At 33.7% G+C, this 14,219-nt stretch overlaps 1 protein-coding gene across 2 annotated transcripts; it reads right to left on the bottom strand.

Moving 5' to 3' along the window:
* Window positions 1–636: 636 nt before the first annotated feature.
* LOC138319252 (translocation protein SEC62-like) lies at window positions 637–10,210 on the bottom strand. 2 transcript variants are annotated; one of them, XM_069262280.1, is made up of 9 exons: window positions 10,127–10,210; window positions 9,244–9,361; window positions 7,280–7,382; window positions 6,186–6,303; window positions 5,780–5,905; window positions 5,206–5,319; window positions 4,654–4,714; window positions 3,820–3,939; window positions 637–3,096 (listed from the first exon to the last, which is right to left on the bottom strand). In XM_069262280.1, the coding sequence occupies exons 1-9, from the start codon at window positions 10,163–10,165 to the stop codon at window positions 2,678–2,680; spliced, it is 1,218 nt and encodes a 405-aa protein (XP_069118381.1). In that variant the 5' UTR covers window positions 10,166–10,210; the 3' UTR covers window positions 637–2,677. The 2 variants fall into 2 exon arrangements, with proteins under 2 accessions (XP_069118381.1, XP_069118388.1); XM_069262287.1 differs by lacking the exon at window positions 5,780–5,905.
* Window positions 10,211–14,219: the final 4,009 nt, after the last annotated feature.

Raw genomic sequence — 14,219 nt, forward strand, 5'->3', positions numbered from 1 at the left:
TTGACCCATCACTGGCCCAAAGAGTCTTCCTTTAAAGATTACATTTGTAGAGAATGACGCTGAACGTCAAAGCCATGCAGTCAACCAGTGTACCATGATTCAATTCTTTTGATGTAAAAGTACCGATCTCATCTGTTAACGCACACAGAGCCTTCACTTTAGCCTGACAGTCTAGTGGTTGATATTGACAGTGGTAGTAACCACTCGAAAATTGAGGATGTTTCATGGTTTCGAGCTTTCAAAGTGCATGTACCTCGTGGTTAGCTAAATTATTTCGGACAGATTCACCTTTATATTTACATTGGCTACTAAATGTGTACATGTTGTCCAAAATAGACCAAAGACAATCAAGTCTGCCATCATGTGCCAAAATATCGCCAGGGTCAATTAAGGATGTGCCAGGTTAAGGAGGTGGCGGAAAGACTGGTACCCTGAGAAAAAACACTGATTAGTGGTCAGTACCTCGCAACTGCCCCACATGTAATTCAAGCTTGTGACCCAGAAGTGGAGAGGGCTTGTTGTAATATATAGGGACATCTTAACAACTCGCCACTGTGGTCCCACAGGTCATCAAGAACTCATAAACCATGAAATTATGTATTTCTGTTAGGTACAGTGAAAAGTCAAAAACAAAAACGATTTTCCAATAACATACTCTTTAATAGATTCCTTAACATAAAATGAAATTTAATCGTCTGTGATACGACAACATGACAAAAACATTAAACAATGATTTTAAAAATGACAATGCTAAACCATATATACCGCATGGTATTCTCCTTGGTCTATTTGTACAGTATTTAATGGCCATTGAATTATTTTAGGTCATTACAAGACCTGATGCTATCCCTACCAACAGTAACTTATATTATTAATCCAAATAATGATTAAAAAATTACAAAGGAGTTTTTTTTATAAAGAATAGAGGAATATTTAATATTCTGAGTTTCTTCTTACCCTAACAAAAGCCTATGTCATATTTATAGATATTTTTAAAATGTAAAAGTCCGGTGTCAGGTCCAGAGGAAACTTGGGCTTACTCTTTTCCACACATCTAACAGTTAATATGTTATACATTTTAAGCCCTGATATTGCACTTGATGAAACTTAAGTAACACTAAATTTAATATTTGACAGAGAAAAATAAATCAATTACACATTTAAAGAACTGTCTGTTAACAAGAACTCTAGAGCACAGGCACTAGTATTTTGATACAGAGTCTATGATGTATCTGCTTTCACTTTCACTTTAACTTCATGTGTCATTAAAGCACCTGTCGCTAAACATCTTCAATATAAACAAAACATCTCTTCCATATCGCCACGACTTCAAATACAACGTTACAAGTTGTAACAGACAACAATAAATACAAAACAAAAATTGCCATGATAGATACAAGGGTTTGGCAAAAATTCTCCAGTCACAAATTAAATGAAGTATTTCTATAAAGTTTGAACTGTAATTTTCAATTCATATCAAGCCCCTGTAATGATATCTATCAACGAGAACTTTTGAACACATCATGGCTTTAAGGCTTTATTCAGTCCACCACTATAATGCCCGTTAGGTTTACATTATATGGATGTATATTGAAAATAACCACCACAAGTCATGACACACTACATAGTATGTTGCATTCTCCTCCCCGTTGACTACCATTCCATGAGAATTTTTGATAGAGTAAAGTGAAGGCAAGTAACTCTGCAAAATTTGAATGTGGAAAGAAATCTCCTTTGGTGTTTCAGATCACAGTACTGCAAAAGTCTAGTTTAGCATAGCGTATAAAATCTTATTTTAGGCAAAACAAAAAAAAAGACAAATTTTGTTACACTGAAATAAGGAAGGAAAATAGGACAAGTAAATGTCCGTTGTATAATGTAGGCCTCTATTACAAGAAATATTTTATGTGAATTACTGTTATGTAACAACAGTGATAGAAACCCCTGGAACATGGAAGATGGTTATGTTTTTCACGAGACCAATATCAACAAGATGTACAACCCCTTATATATGTCCTTAGCTAAATTGTCCTTCAATTCAAACTGAAAATACGGTATAGATATTATTAAACATAGCCTGGTAAATACGATGTGTAGATCTTACTTACCAATGCTAAGTTATGTAATCCCTGTAGTAATAAAATAAACATGAATAGAGTTGGGTATTTTTTTTACAAAAATAAATATCTAAGCTTGAGTTTAAGTAATACAGGGGAGGTAATTATATTTTGCAAGACTTTCTGATACAATGCAAGGTAGATAACTTTGTTTGGAAAGCTTTTAGAAAATTTAGGTGAAATGTATGATGTAATTGACTCAAATATACAGAAAGCAAAGTATGATATGTTTATGAGTAAACAAATGCTATCTAAATACATATGTGTACAACGTAGAGTCAAACTACAGCGGAAAACATTGAGTTTGAATAAATCATTAATGCTTGGAATATCTTGATGACTTTTAAAAGTCCAAATGACTTCAGAAAAGTAAGTTCCATTCTATAATATAGACATTTTATATCCTCCAAACTCCTGTATTTGTTATGAATTACTGAATGCTGACTAGACTTTTTGATTTAACTACAACTATTTGTAAAATGACCATATAGCACAGTGTTTTTTAAATCTTTAAAAACTTAATTTTTTAACATTCTAAAACATGTTGTAGCAACGAAGAATTATTTTTCTTTTTTACTTTCATATTCATGTTCATCAACATATTCTTCATCAATTTCCTCCTCTTCATCTTCATTCATTTCTTCATCTTCATTCATTTCTTCATCTTCATCCACATCTTTTTCATCCTCTGATATTTTCTTCTCATCTCCATTTTCTTCTATATCTTCTTTTTGTACTAATTCAAAGCCCTGTTCCTGTGCCTCTTGTTTCTCCTTTACTGCTTTTTCCTTTTTCTGTTTCTTATCTTTCTTTTTCTTTTTATCTTCATCTTCATCTTCTTTTCCAGTATACATGTCACATTTATACAAAGGTTTGAATGAATCGAAAAATCCAACATCCTCCGTCAAGTTTGGTAAAAACCAAAAATGAACTTTTCCAATGGTCAACATCCAAATAGCACAAAATAGTAAGAAGCGAACTGTAAGAGAAAAGTTATCATTAGACAACTGACTGACATGTACTTTTTCTTATATCAGCATATTTACGTAATGTACAACGTTCTTTGCCAACATGATACATTGTATAAACACTAAAAATTGGATAAACCTTGCAATAAATCATACAAATATATTTAACAGCATGATTCATCCGATCAAACATTAGCAAAAATGATTTTCAACATCCTGTAGGTATTTCATAATGGGTAGATGTAACAGCGGAGGAAATAAACATTATTTAACTTAGGCATGTTTTCAGGCACACTTGCATATATTAAGGCTGCTTTTTGTGTTGTTTTTATTCTACCTTTGTCAAGTTGAAAATTTAATTGTGACTTTGTTTGTTTATTTTTTTTTACGTCCTATTAACAGCCAGGGTCATGTAAGGACGTGCCAGGTTTGTTGGTGGAGGAAAGCCGGAGTACCCGGAGAAAAACCACCGACCAGCGGTCAGTACCTGGCAACTGCCCCACATGGGATTCGAACCCGCATCCCAGAGGTGGAGGGCTTGTGGTAATATGTCGGGACATCTTAACCACTCGACCACCGCGGCCCCAAAAACTTTGTAGCTGTCTTATAGTTCAATTGCCATCAATAATTATTAATAATGCTGTTTGTATACAATCCATGAACAACTGGCATTGCCCATCTTCCATTTGGTTATTCTGGAAAAGCCCAGGTCGTTTCATCTCTATGTTTCTTACCTAATACGAGGAATAAAATAAAGCCAACAAAACTGGCCCCAGCTAAACTACAGTAGTATACACCGACTCTCAACTCGTCTGGCCATAGAGGGAAGACACAAAGGGCTGCTGCTCCAACAACTGAAAGACATGAACGATAAAATATATATATACAGGACTGCTGCTCCAACCACTGAAAGGCATGAACGATAAAATATATATATACAGGACTGCTGCTCCAACAACTGAAAAACATGAACGATAAAAAATATATATGCAAGACTGCTAAAGACATGAATGATAGTAAATATATATACAGGGCTGCCGCTCCAACAACTGAAAAACATTAACGATAAAATATATATATACAGGACTGTTGCACCAACCACTGAAAGGCATGAACAATAGAAAATAAATATAGAGGGCTTCATCTCCAACAACTTAAAGACATAAATGATGAAAAAAAAATGCACATTCAAGAAGGGGAAAGTGTAAATGGCCTTCTTTTAAAACAGTTTAAATTGTTTGTAAAATACAAGTAGTGGTAGACCTTTCTCATACTCAATAGTTATGACTCCTTTTCATCATAAATAGATTGGCTGATGGTTGAAGCAAATGCTTGTTCCTACCATTTGGCCAATGTTTGGAACATAGAGACCAAGCCTCGATTTCTCAAAACAAACTTCAGTCAAAGATGATCTTGAGTATAGAATTATTAACATAGATTACATATCAGAAATAACCTAGATATGGACTTAAGTCATCACTATTGCTTTGAGAAATTAAGGCCAGGTGTATTTGTAAGACAAATTTTCATTTTCATTTGTATTCATATACCGTACATCGCAAACATACCCATTAAAAGCCCGATAACAAAGGTCTTTGCAGGAACCGGGTCATAGATCCAGACGTATACCTGTAATTAATAAATCAATCAATACAATATTTCACCTTACACAGGTAAGAAAAATGTCAACCTAAATGAATGTAATGTCTTTGGTAGAGGATAAAATGGTTGGTAATTTCTGTTTTCTATAAACAATAAAGATAGACCAGTATATTCTATTTTTCATATCATCATGGTATTAATAAATCTAAATGTTGTGTTTCAAAAACATAATTAACTATATTTTTGAATATCTTATCCTCCCTTCAAACTAAAATACAAATCAATCAATATAATGTAAGATATATGTCCAGCCAATGATGGCTTACCACTCCATACCTAGACATGTAATTTACTTTGGAATCATTCTTACTTTGGAACTAGACTATTCATTTTACCTCTACAAATACCAAAGTTTACCTGCCTTTACCATAAAAATTACCAAGGTATGTTAATTATTTCTATTATAATTAGATTTAGTTTAATTAAATACAGCCAAAAAGACTTCCAATCTAACTTACATCATTTCCATCTAAGAAAACCTGGTCATCATGCATGTCCACTTTTAATTTTCTTTCCTTCTTTTTCTTTTCATCATCTTTTTTCTTTTCCTCATCCTTTTTCTTTTCCTCATCCTTAAAAAAAATAAAAGAAACAGCACTTAAAAGAAGTTTAAGAATTCTGTAAGATCAGATGAGTTAGTGGGAGACATTTATGTAATTTCTCTTATAAAATAGAACCATTGGTTGTGATGCTGTTATGTTGTTCCTAAATACATACCAGGTATTACAATGATGGTGTTGTCTTGTGTACCTTAATATATATTTGTGAGCATTTAACGATATTAATTGGTGAATTGCATTTAATATGAATGCAAATTGGAGACAGCCAGAGAGATCCAGAAGTGGTGAGATAGTGGTAGAATGTCAGAAATTTTACCCATTAATGTCAGACATTTTACACATTCAACACAACCCAGAGGTGGAGGCTAGAGCTATAGTAGAATGTCAGACATTTTACAAACTCAGCAATAGATTCCAGTTAATATCTCTCAATCCACCTGTCATCAAATATCAGATATATACTATCTCATACCTTCTTTTCATCCTGTTTACTTTTGTCTTTGTCATCACTCTTTTCTTCCTCTTTTTCATCTGTTTCTTTCTCCTCTATTGCTTTGTCTTTCTTACTTTTTTTGTCTTTTTTCGTGTTCTTTTTATCCTTTAAATACCATAATGAATTTTTTCATATCTATCTTTGGGCAAATAAATTTGACAAAGTTATATATGGCAACTTTGCTATTGAGGTCCAGTTTTATACATATAAGATAAAATATGATTACATATTTACAAAAACTTTAAATTGTGATCATTTTATTCATGAGTTAGACATCATGCAGAGACACAAAAAAATCACTATTTAGTTACATGTACCACTTCAAAACCAAGTATATGTACATCAATATTTCTTGGTTTTGCTTGATTTATTTCTTCTTCTTTACCTTATCTTCCTCAGTTTCCACTTCATCTGTCTTCTTCTTTTTCTTCTTTTTGTCAAGAATTTTATCTTTCCGTCTCTCTAACTTGAGTGCTCTGTGAAACAGTCCCTTCTGTAGCAATCTGAAATGACAGATAAAAATACTTAAAATTATCATCAAATACCGGTATACCAAACAGGTGCTATCAGAGATAATCTTTATTTGTAACTAAGATAAGATTAATTTAACAACATAAAATACATACAGCTGTACCTAGATATATCTATGGTGTATTTTCCATTTTATGCTGAAAAGATTATTGTGGGGCTACAATTTAAGCATGCTTAAAGTTAATCATAATGTCCTGTATACCGTATAATCTATACCTAATATAATTTGTGCCTAGATAGTGACTTAAGATTTGTTTTTAAAGAACAAGACTTCTGGAATACATTATATGTTTGCTTTATAAAATTAAGTATATACACAGATTTAATATTCTATTTCATGACACTGCATACAGCATATTAAAAAAACCCGAAAAAATCTCATTCCTTGCTAAACAGGTGTTAACATGATGAAACTGTCAATCATAAATTTGATATACTGTAATTTTCCTGCATATCACCCGCACCGGGGTATAGCGCACAGGAAGCAAAATCATGCATTTTCTATGATTTTGTAAAATAAATTCCAGATAACCTGCACGGGCAGATTGCCCGCGGATTATACATTGATGTATTCCTTTTAAAGTTTGTACACTGTATTAACAATGGCATGCGAGTCTATATGCTATAATGCTTTCATTTGGAGAGGGGAACATGGTTTTTTTTTAAAGTAAAAATTTTAAAATGTAAATTCATTAGTATAGTATTTGTTTGATAGTGCATGTGAAAATATTGTAATATAGTAGGAGCGTACCTTAGCCATTGAGTATATTCACCTGTTAAAAATAGCTTACAATGTATAGACTGCTTTTTTTTTTATTTTTGTAACAATTTCCATAAAAAGCCCGCATCAGCAGATAACCCACATTAGACATCTTTTTATGTAAAAAATTGTATAGCTCGCGGGGAATACACAGGAAATTATGGTACATCACATCAGTATTGACTTACCTTTCACAGAATCGTTCACATGACTTCCTATCTGATAACAGAATATCACTCTTACTAGGTTGGGCCCATTTTGATTTCAGCAACAAGTCAATTGCATCTGATGCTGAAATAAGCAGATTTTCATTATATATACATAACTGTCTGTGATAACATAGCCTTACTGAGAATGTTTTATGCATTGTATCCTGTCAGTTGGAACAAAGGAGACAGGATAAGATTATTTGTACTAATAAATTAACAGCATGATTGATATCAAATCTACAAGTATTTTTTTTTTATTTTCTGTGCTAGATATCATGTAAAAGGATATAAAAGGAAGAATAAAATTGAAATGAAACTCAGTTGGTCATTCTTGTTATATTTGAGGACCATTTGGTTGACACATTATTTTGTTGTCAAAAAAAATCTTAGGATGGCACCAAATAACAAAATATTACTATGCAGGTATTAAAACTGATTTATTCCATATATATATATATTGTCTTACTTAATTTGTTGTTTCATGAATTATTATAAAGTTGAGAAGGGGGCATCATGTATATGTATTATCATTATTAAAACTGTATAAATGATAATATTTTTTTTCCACAAATACAGAAAAAGGCATTGGTCAGATACACAATGCAAATGTTTCATCTACATAAGAAATGCACATTATATAGTACATTACTGTTAATTATGATACACTTCAATTAGCTGCAGTCAGCTAACTAACGGTGCCTAATATTGTACATAACACCAGGATATATATGTGGAGATCTAGACTGTCTTGAAGATCTGTCGTGCTTGTGCCCTCAGGTTACAGTTACAGGTAGAAGATGTGATGCAATGCGCCGACATTTATGATGTACATGTTTTATCCTTGGGCTATTGGCTAATGATAAGTAGCAACTGACTCAAGAAATCAGTGGTTCCTGTATATAGTGCAAGACTGTGAAAAACAATTGACCTTGTGTTACATTTCCCTGAAGGCTACAGTCATATAGTAGTTTATTGTATTTAACTGGAATTAGTGACATGTATATCACTATTTAATTTAAAGGAGCAATTAAAGGATGCAGGTTCAATTGGTAATAGCCTTCAATATAGATCCATACCCAGTTCTGTCTACACAACAAATAAGATAGTGTAATTTACAGAATCCACAATCAGTATAGATAGTATATAACCTGATTTTAACTTCAGGTTATTACCTATAATTAATATTTGTTCCCATCCCACATCCAGCCTACTACACATTTTTGCTTTATCTTCAGGTTATTACCTATAACTAATATTTGTTCCCATCCCACATCCAGCCTACTACACATTTTTGCTTTATCTTCAGGTTATTACCTATAACTAATATTTGTTCCCATCCCACATCCAGCCTACTACACATTTTTGCTTTATCTTCAGGTTATTACCTATAACTAATATTTGTTCCCATCCCACATCCGGCCTACTACACATTTTTGCTGACACCATTGACAACATCATTTTCTATCTAGAAGTGTTTAGAGATACACATATTAAAGTTATAGGTTACCCACATTATCTTACCATATATAGTCAGTGTTCTCCCTAAGGTTTTATTCCTGCTGGTCCTTAATGACGGCTAACCCTAAATGTTACCGGTCCTAACTGAAAGTTAATGGTCCTTACGAAGTTACATTTAATAGTGTTACTTAGGAAAATTTGTTTTGTACAGTTTGATTTTTGATTTTTGACCTTTCTACATTTCTACTGCCATTTTTGTTTTGTATATCCTTGATCTAGACCAAAAGTTCACGATCAAAGGACCAGTTACACAGTATAAATTGTCTGCCCGACTATAAATTTGACGGTTACGGCTGGCGGACAGGCGTTAATTTTGAACACTGTATATATAGTCTACTCTCTTCCAATCACAACTGATAACAATTTCCATTTACACAAACTTGCTCTTTGCATCAGTTAAGATAGTGTATAATATATATAATTACCAACAAAAGTCTTGACAACAGTTCCCATCGGAATAAATTTAGCATCTCGGTTAGGACAGTTGAATCGTAAATGCTTTGCAATGGCATATTCTTCTTTAGTACAAGGTTTCTCATTGTCCTGTAAAATCAATAAATCTACAACTTTAGAAATTATGACAAAGAAAATAATTATATTTGGTATATAAATATCAGGCATCACGAAATCATCTTTAAGAAAGTGAGAAATACACATGAACGTTTATTTAGTAACATAAAAATGTCTTAATACATTGAATGATTATTACTTATAGCCTGAATGATTATGTCTGCACTGGCCATAATCCAATAGGCCTAATATTAGATGGAAGATATCAAGAAAGTTTGAATGATAGCCAATATTTCGACATTGTTAGACACGAAATATTGATTCAAAAGATACTATCTATGTCTCTGGTATTTCTAACATTGTTGGAGTACTCAGTACACTGACCATAGCTAGTACCGTTACTGTTAAGTATAGTGCAGTCTGTAGTAACTCTACCACTGTCTGCAGATATTAAAATCCAGACGAGTCCGAAGAAAATCTTGGTATTTTGATTTTACGTGTTGAATCTGAGGTGACAATTGATACAGGAAACCAATATTGGAGATAGACAATTCACATCATCATTCATTTTCTGACGTAATTTCTGACAGTATATTCAACACACTGAAGATGAAATATCTGCTGAGAAAACATCGGAAATGAGGTGTCTCGGTTTGTAGCAGATTTTCCCGCAATACTTGAAATTTCGCCACAAGATTTGAACAAATTTGAAATACATATGTGAATTGTATTGCAATGATATGTTCTGATAGCCCTCGTTCACCAATATAATTTAAAATTTGGGTAAAATATGTATACCTTCTCTGTTCGCTTTCTTGTTCTCCGTTTGTCCGCCATGTTTACGTGGACAGCGGGCAAACGCTTGCGAACAATGGGCGCTATGTGATTAGCACCAAAGCACTTTTGTGATAAAGATTCATGGCTTCAATGGACTCGAAAAAAAGACATGGGTTCGAAACCGACAACAGGCAGATTTTTTTATATGAAATTTATTTTGTTTAACATTAATATATTGTTATGCAGCGATGAAGAGCTAATAAAAAACCACGAATTGAATAAAAACGATAAAATAAATAAATGTTGAATATAAACAGAAACATAAATTATCAAGGACGTAGTATCGCTTATTAAGCTTATCCTTGCATATGACATATTTTAATATTTATTAGATTTAAATAAGAGGTGTTATGGTATTAAAATATTGTATGTTTTTAATGTTAGGCCAAAAAAATATGTCTCTATAGGGTTACCCGACCGACCCTATTTTTTTTCCACTTTTCTAAGAAAAAAAATAAAATAAAATTCGGGATTTCGATCTCAGACTCCGGTTCCGGCCATTGTTTTAGAGTGAAAGACACATTAATTTTTTTTTTCAAAAACCCACAAGATTTGAAATTATCATATTATTACATTTAATAACCCATCCAATAGACAAATAGATACCGTGAACGATTAAAACGATTACTTTGATCGAAATAACCCGAAAAAATTACAGGCTCAACATCAGAAGAAAGAATTATTGTTAATAAGTTAGGTGTAATATGGAAGTAATATGGTAAATTTATATATACTAGCTTATTTTAAGAAAAGCATGTTATTTTGTCGCTTATGTTATAGTAGTCCACATGTAAAAAATACAATAAAGTGTTTCATTTCAAACGGAATAAATTATAATTTAGAGCGTAGCAGGTGTTTTTTTGTCTATGTTTGAGATGTAATGTGTTTCGTATCACAAGAAGACAATTATTAGGTATAAAAATACTATTGCGTTATTTCGAGCGTAATGGGATTTTGGTGGTTGTTAAAAATTATAGTTTTAAACGTGTAATTGTGCTTCGTAAAAAAACACCGGGGTTTTCGTAAGAAAAAACTATATTCCCGGGTATTGCTCTATTTCGAACGTAATTGATTTTTGGATGTTGGATCAGAGAGCAATTGGGTATTGCGTATTTTTGAGCGTAATGGGATTTTGGACGTTGGAACACAAGGAGATGGGGTATTGCGTATTTTCGAACGTATAATGGAGCTTTTTGAGACATGTGTGTGGCTCTAAAAAGAGCCTTTAGGGGCCGAAGCCCTGTGGTACTGACAGGATCAGACATTCTAGATGAGGTCGATGCTATCGTCGTGACCTTCGTCGCTGGAGGAGTGATGATCATCTTGATCATTGCCGAATATCTCTGTCCTGAGTTTGGTGACTTGGATGGCTTGCCAGTGAGCGTAGTCGTGGTACATGTTCCTCATCCCCTCCACGACGGCCAGCCTCAGTCTCAGGGAGTAGCGGAAGGCGCGTCGGTTCTGTTCTTTGGCCATGTCGTATCGGTCTTGCAGTCCTTGCAGTTTCGAGTTGAGGAGAACGATCTGCTCGCAGGCTCTTCGGAACTTTCTCTCAGCGTCGACCAAAGTGAAGCGCATGTCCAGTCGTCCAGGACTCTCTTCCATCAGGCTCTGAAGTCCGGCGGCGTACATGTCTCCGTGGCTGTCGGACATCTTCGTAAGGCTTTACGAAATTCTTCAAAGACAATCTCGGAGATACCTTATATAGTGTAGTAAGAATGGCTTGAGTAGTTGCTTAGATAGTGTTCTATCTAAGATGGTATTCTTAGAGATATATCTTGTATAATGTTGTTGAAGAATGGCTCGGGTAGTTGTAGTCGATTGGAAGGCGATGAGTGGAATGAAGATCTGAGGTCATGGTGCCGTTTTATATAAGTAAACCAAACATCTCTCAAAATGTCAAAGATGTTCGGGGTGTCAGGTGGATTTCTGCTAACTCGTGGTGTCACATCAAGTACCATATAACGGTCAGTCGTTCTTGACCACTCAGTAGCGGTCTACATGCACGCTCTCAGCTTGACACGGTCACCCGTCGCTCAATACACGCTGAGAGTTATTAGGGTGGTCATCGCCACGCGCGTGACACGTGCTAATAAAAACAGTGGTCCAGTAACGGTCAGTCTGCACCTTGTGTAAACAACATCCACGTCACCCGTAAACATGTCACACCTTGGTCTATAGGTAAAGATCACTTCCGTGAAAAAATAATCACTATTCAATACAGAATGGCATTTTACTATTATGGTACTTAGAATTGCCATTCGGTTTATTAATAATCTTGAAGCTTCATAACTACGAGTTAGATATCTGAAACCTTATTATTTTTATCATCCAAGTGTGTTCAAACTTGTTCAATTACTCAGTGTAAATAATGTTAAAGTTTTAAATAATCTCGGAAAATTCTTAAAACTTGCATTCCAGAAACGTTCTCAGTCTCTTAATACACCGTAACTGTATAGTATCTGATGTATGATAATTGTGTACTAATGTTTGTGTTTTATTGTATACAATCACTCTCCTGTACATGTTTAAATTGTTCAATATGTATTAAAATTGTACTTTGTGTCTTATAAGCCGCAAGGCTTACTTTTTTTTGTTTGTTTAGTTTTACGTCCTATTAACAGCCAGGGTCATGTAAGGACGTGCCAGGTTTGTTGGTGGAGGAAAGCCGGAGTACCCGGAGAAAAACCACCGGTCAGCGGTCAGTACCTGGCAACTGCCCCACATGGGATTCGAACCCGCATCCCAGAGGTGGAGGGCTTGTGGTTATACGTCGGGACATCTAACCACTCGGCCACCGCGGCCCCTTTCGCAAGGCTTACGGAAATAAACAAATTGAATTGAATTGAGAAGTTTAATAGTTCTGTACGGCATTAAATAATCGACAGATTAATTACCTCTTGACCAATAAATGTTAACTGATAGATTCGGATTTGTTTATGAAAGTGTCATTTATTGACACTATGTAAAAACATAGACATATCTGGCTTCTCTTTTTTATAGTTAGACTTTTTAAGAAAAAATAAAACCACTTTATCGGCAATCAACATTAAAAAATAAAACCACTGTATCAACAATCAACATTAAAGATGCTTCACCGCCGACAGAGAATAACCGATACCCATGATTTGAACAATAACTGATGTTTAATTGTGTTTATATGTGCCTAATTAACACAAAAATGCATATAAAATAATTTATTTTGCTTTTGGTACATGCGCAATCAGTACTTCATTCTATATAAGGCATAGTGCAATTGATTTTTTTCGGGACGCAATTAATTATTTTTAATATTTTTATTTTGAAGTAAAATTAGAATCCAAAACTTTTCAATGATGGTAATGGTGTAAAGTAAGTAACTTTTGTAATTGAAGAAAAATACTAATTCGTCTGTTCCTGTTTTTGATAGAGAAAAAATACCATTCCCATGTGCAAGGACGTATATGAGAAATCCTTGGCCTGCGGTGGAGTATCTTTATCATAAAGTCTGCATTCTCACATTAAACCTTTAAAAAGCAATGCCTATCTATAGCGTAATGTACATTTTACATCAGGTTTCATAAAATAAAATAAATCCACTTTGATAGAGATGATTTCTAAGGTATAAAAATGTACATGAATCACTATATATGATTATATAAGTTGCTCTGTCTTTCGTTATTTTCTATAAAACATATTTGTTTTTTTTTACATATAAGGGCAAATGCATTTTGATTATAAATGAAGTTATTTACTGTAATTGTAATCAGCTGATACACAGATGTTTTATTTGAGTCTCATCCTGATTTTTTTTTATATAACATCGTTTCTGATATACTACAAAATATGTCTGCTCCTGTGTCCATTTAAAGAAAAAAATATTTTCTGTCTGGAAATCGTAACAAGAAAAAAATGTTAGAAATGAATTGTTTATGTTAAACACACACAGTCCCACTAACATGACGAGGTGTATTTGGATGTTATATACTTTGATGTGGTGTTTTTGGTGGATGATGTTGTGACGCTGATGCTGCAGATGATGAGGATGATGGTGTGTTGTAGATACTTATATCAA

The sequence above is a fragment of the Argopecten irradians genome, chromosome 1, assembly GCF_041381155.1.
Source record: "Argopecten irradians isolate NY chromosome 1, Ai_NY, whole genome shotgun sequence".
NCBI classification, from domain to species: domain Eukaryota; kingdom Metazoa; phylum Mollusca; class Bivalvia; order Pectinida; family Pectinidae; genus Argopecten; species Argopecten irradians.

What these genes read in the sequence shown, in the direction of transcription:
- LOC138319252 (XM_069262280.1), bottom strand. Translation starts at nt 10,165, where the DNA reads ATGGCGGACAAACGGAGAACAAGAAAGCGAACAGAGAAG. An exon ending in TGTTGTCAAGACTTTTGTTG is followed by an intron (nt 7,383 to 9,243) that starts GTAATTATATAT and finishes TGCTTATTTCAG; the next exon opens with CATCAGATGCAATTGACTTG. An exon ending in TGTTATCGGGCTTTTAATGG is followed by an intron (nt 3,940 to 4,653) that starts GTATGTTTGCGA and finishes CATGTCTTTCAG; the next exon opens with TTGTTGGAGCAGCAGCCCTT.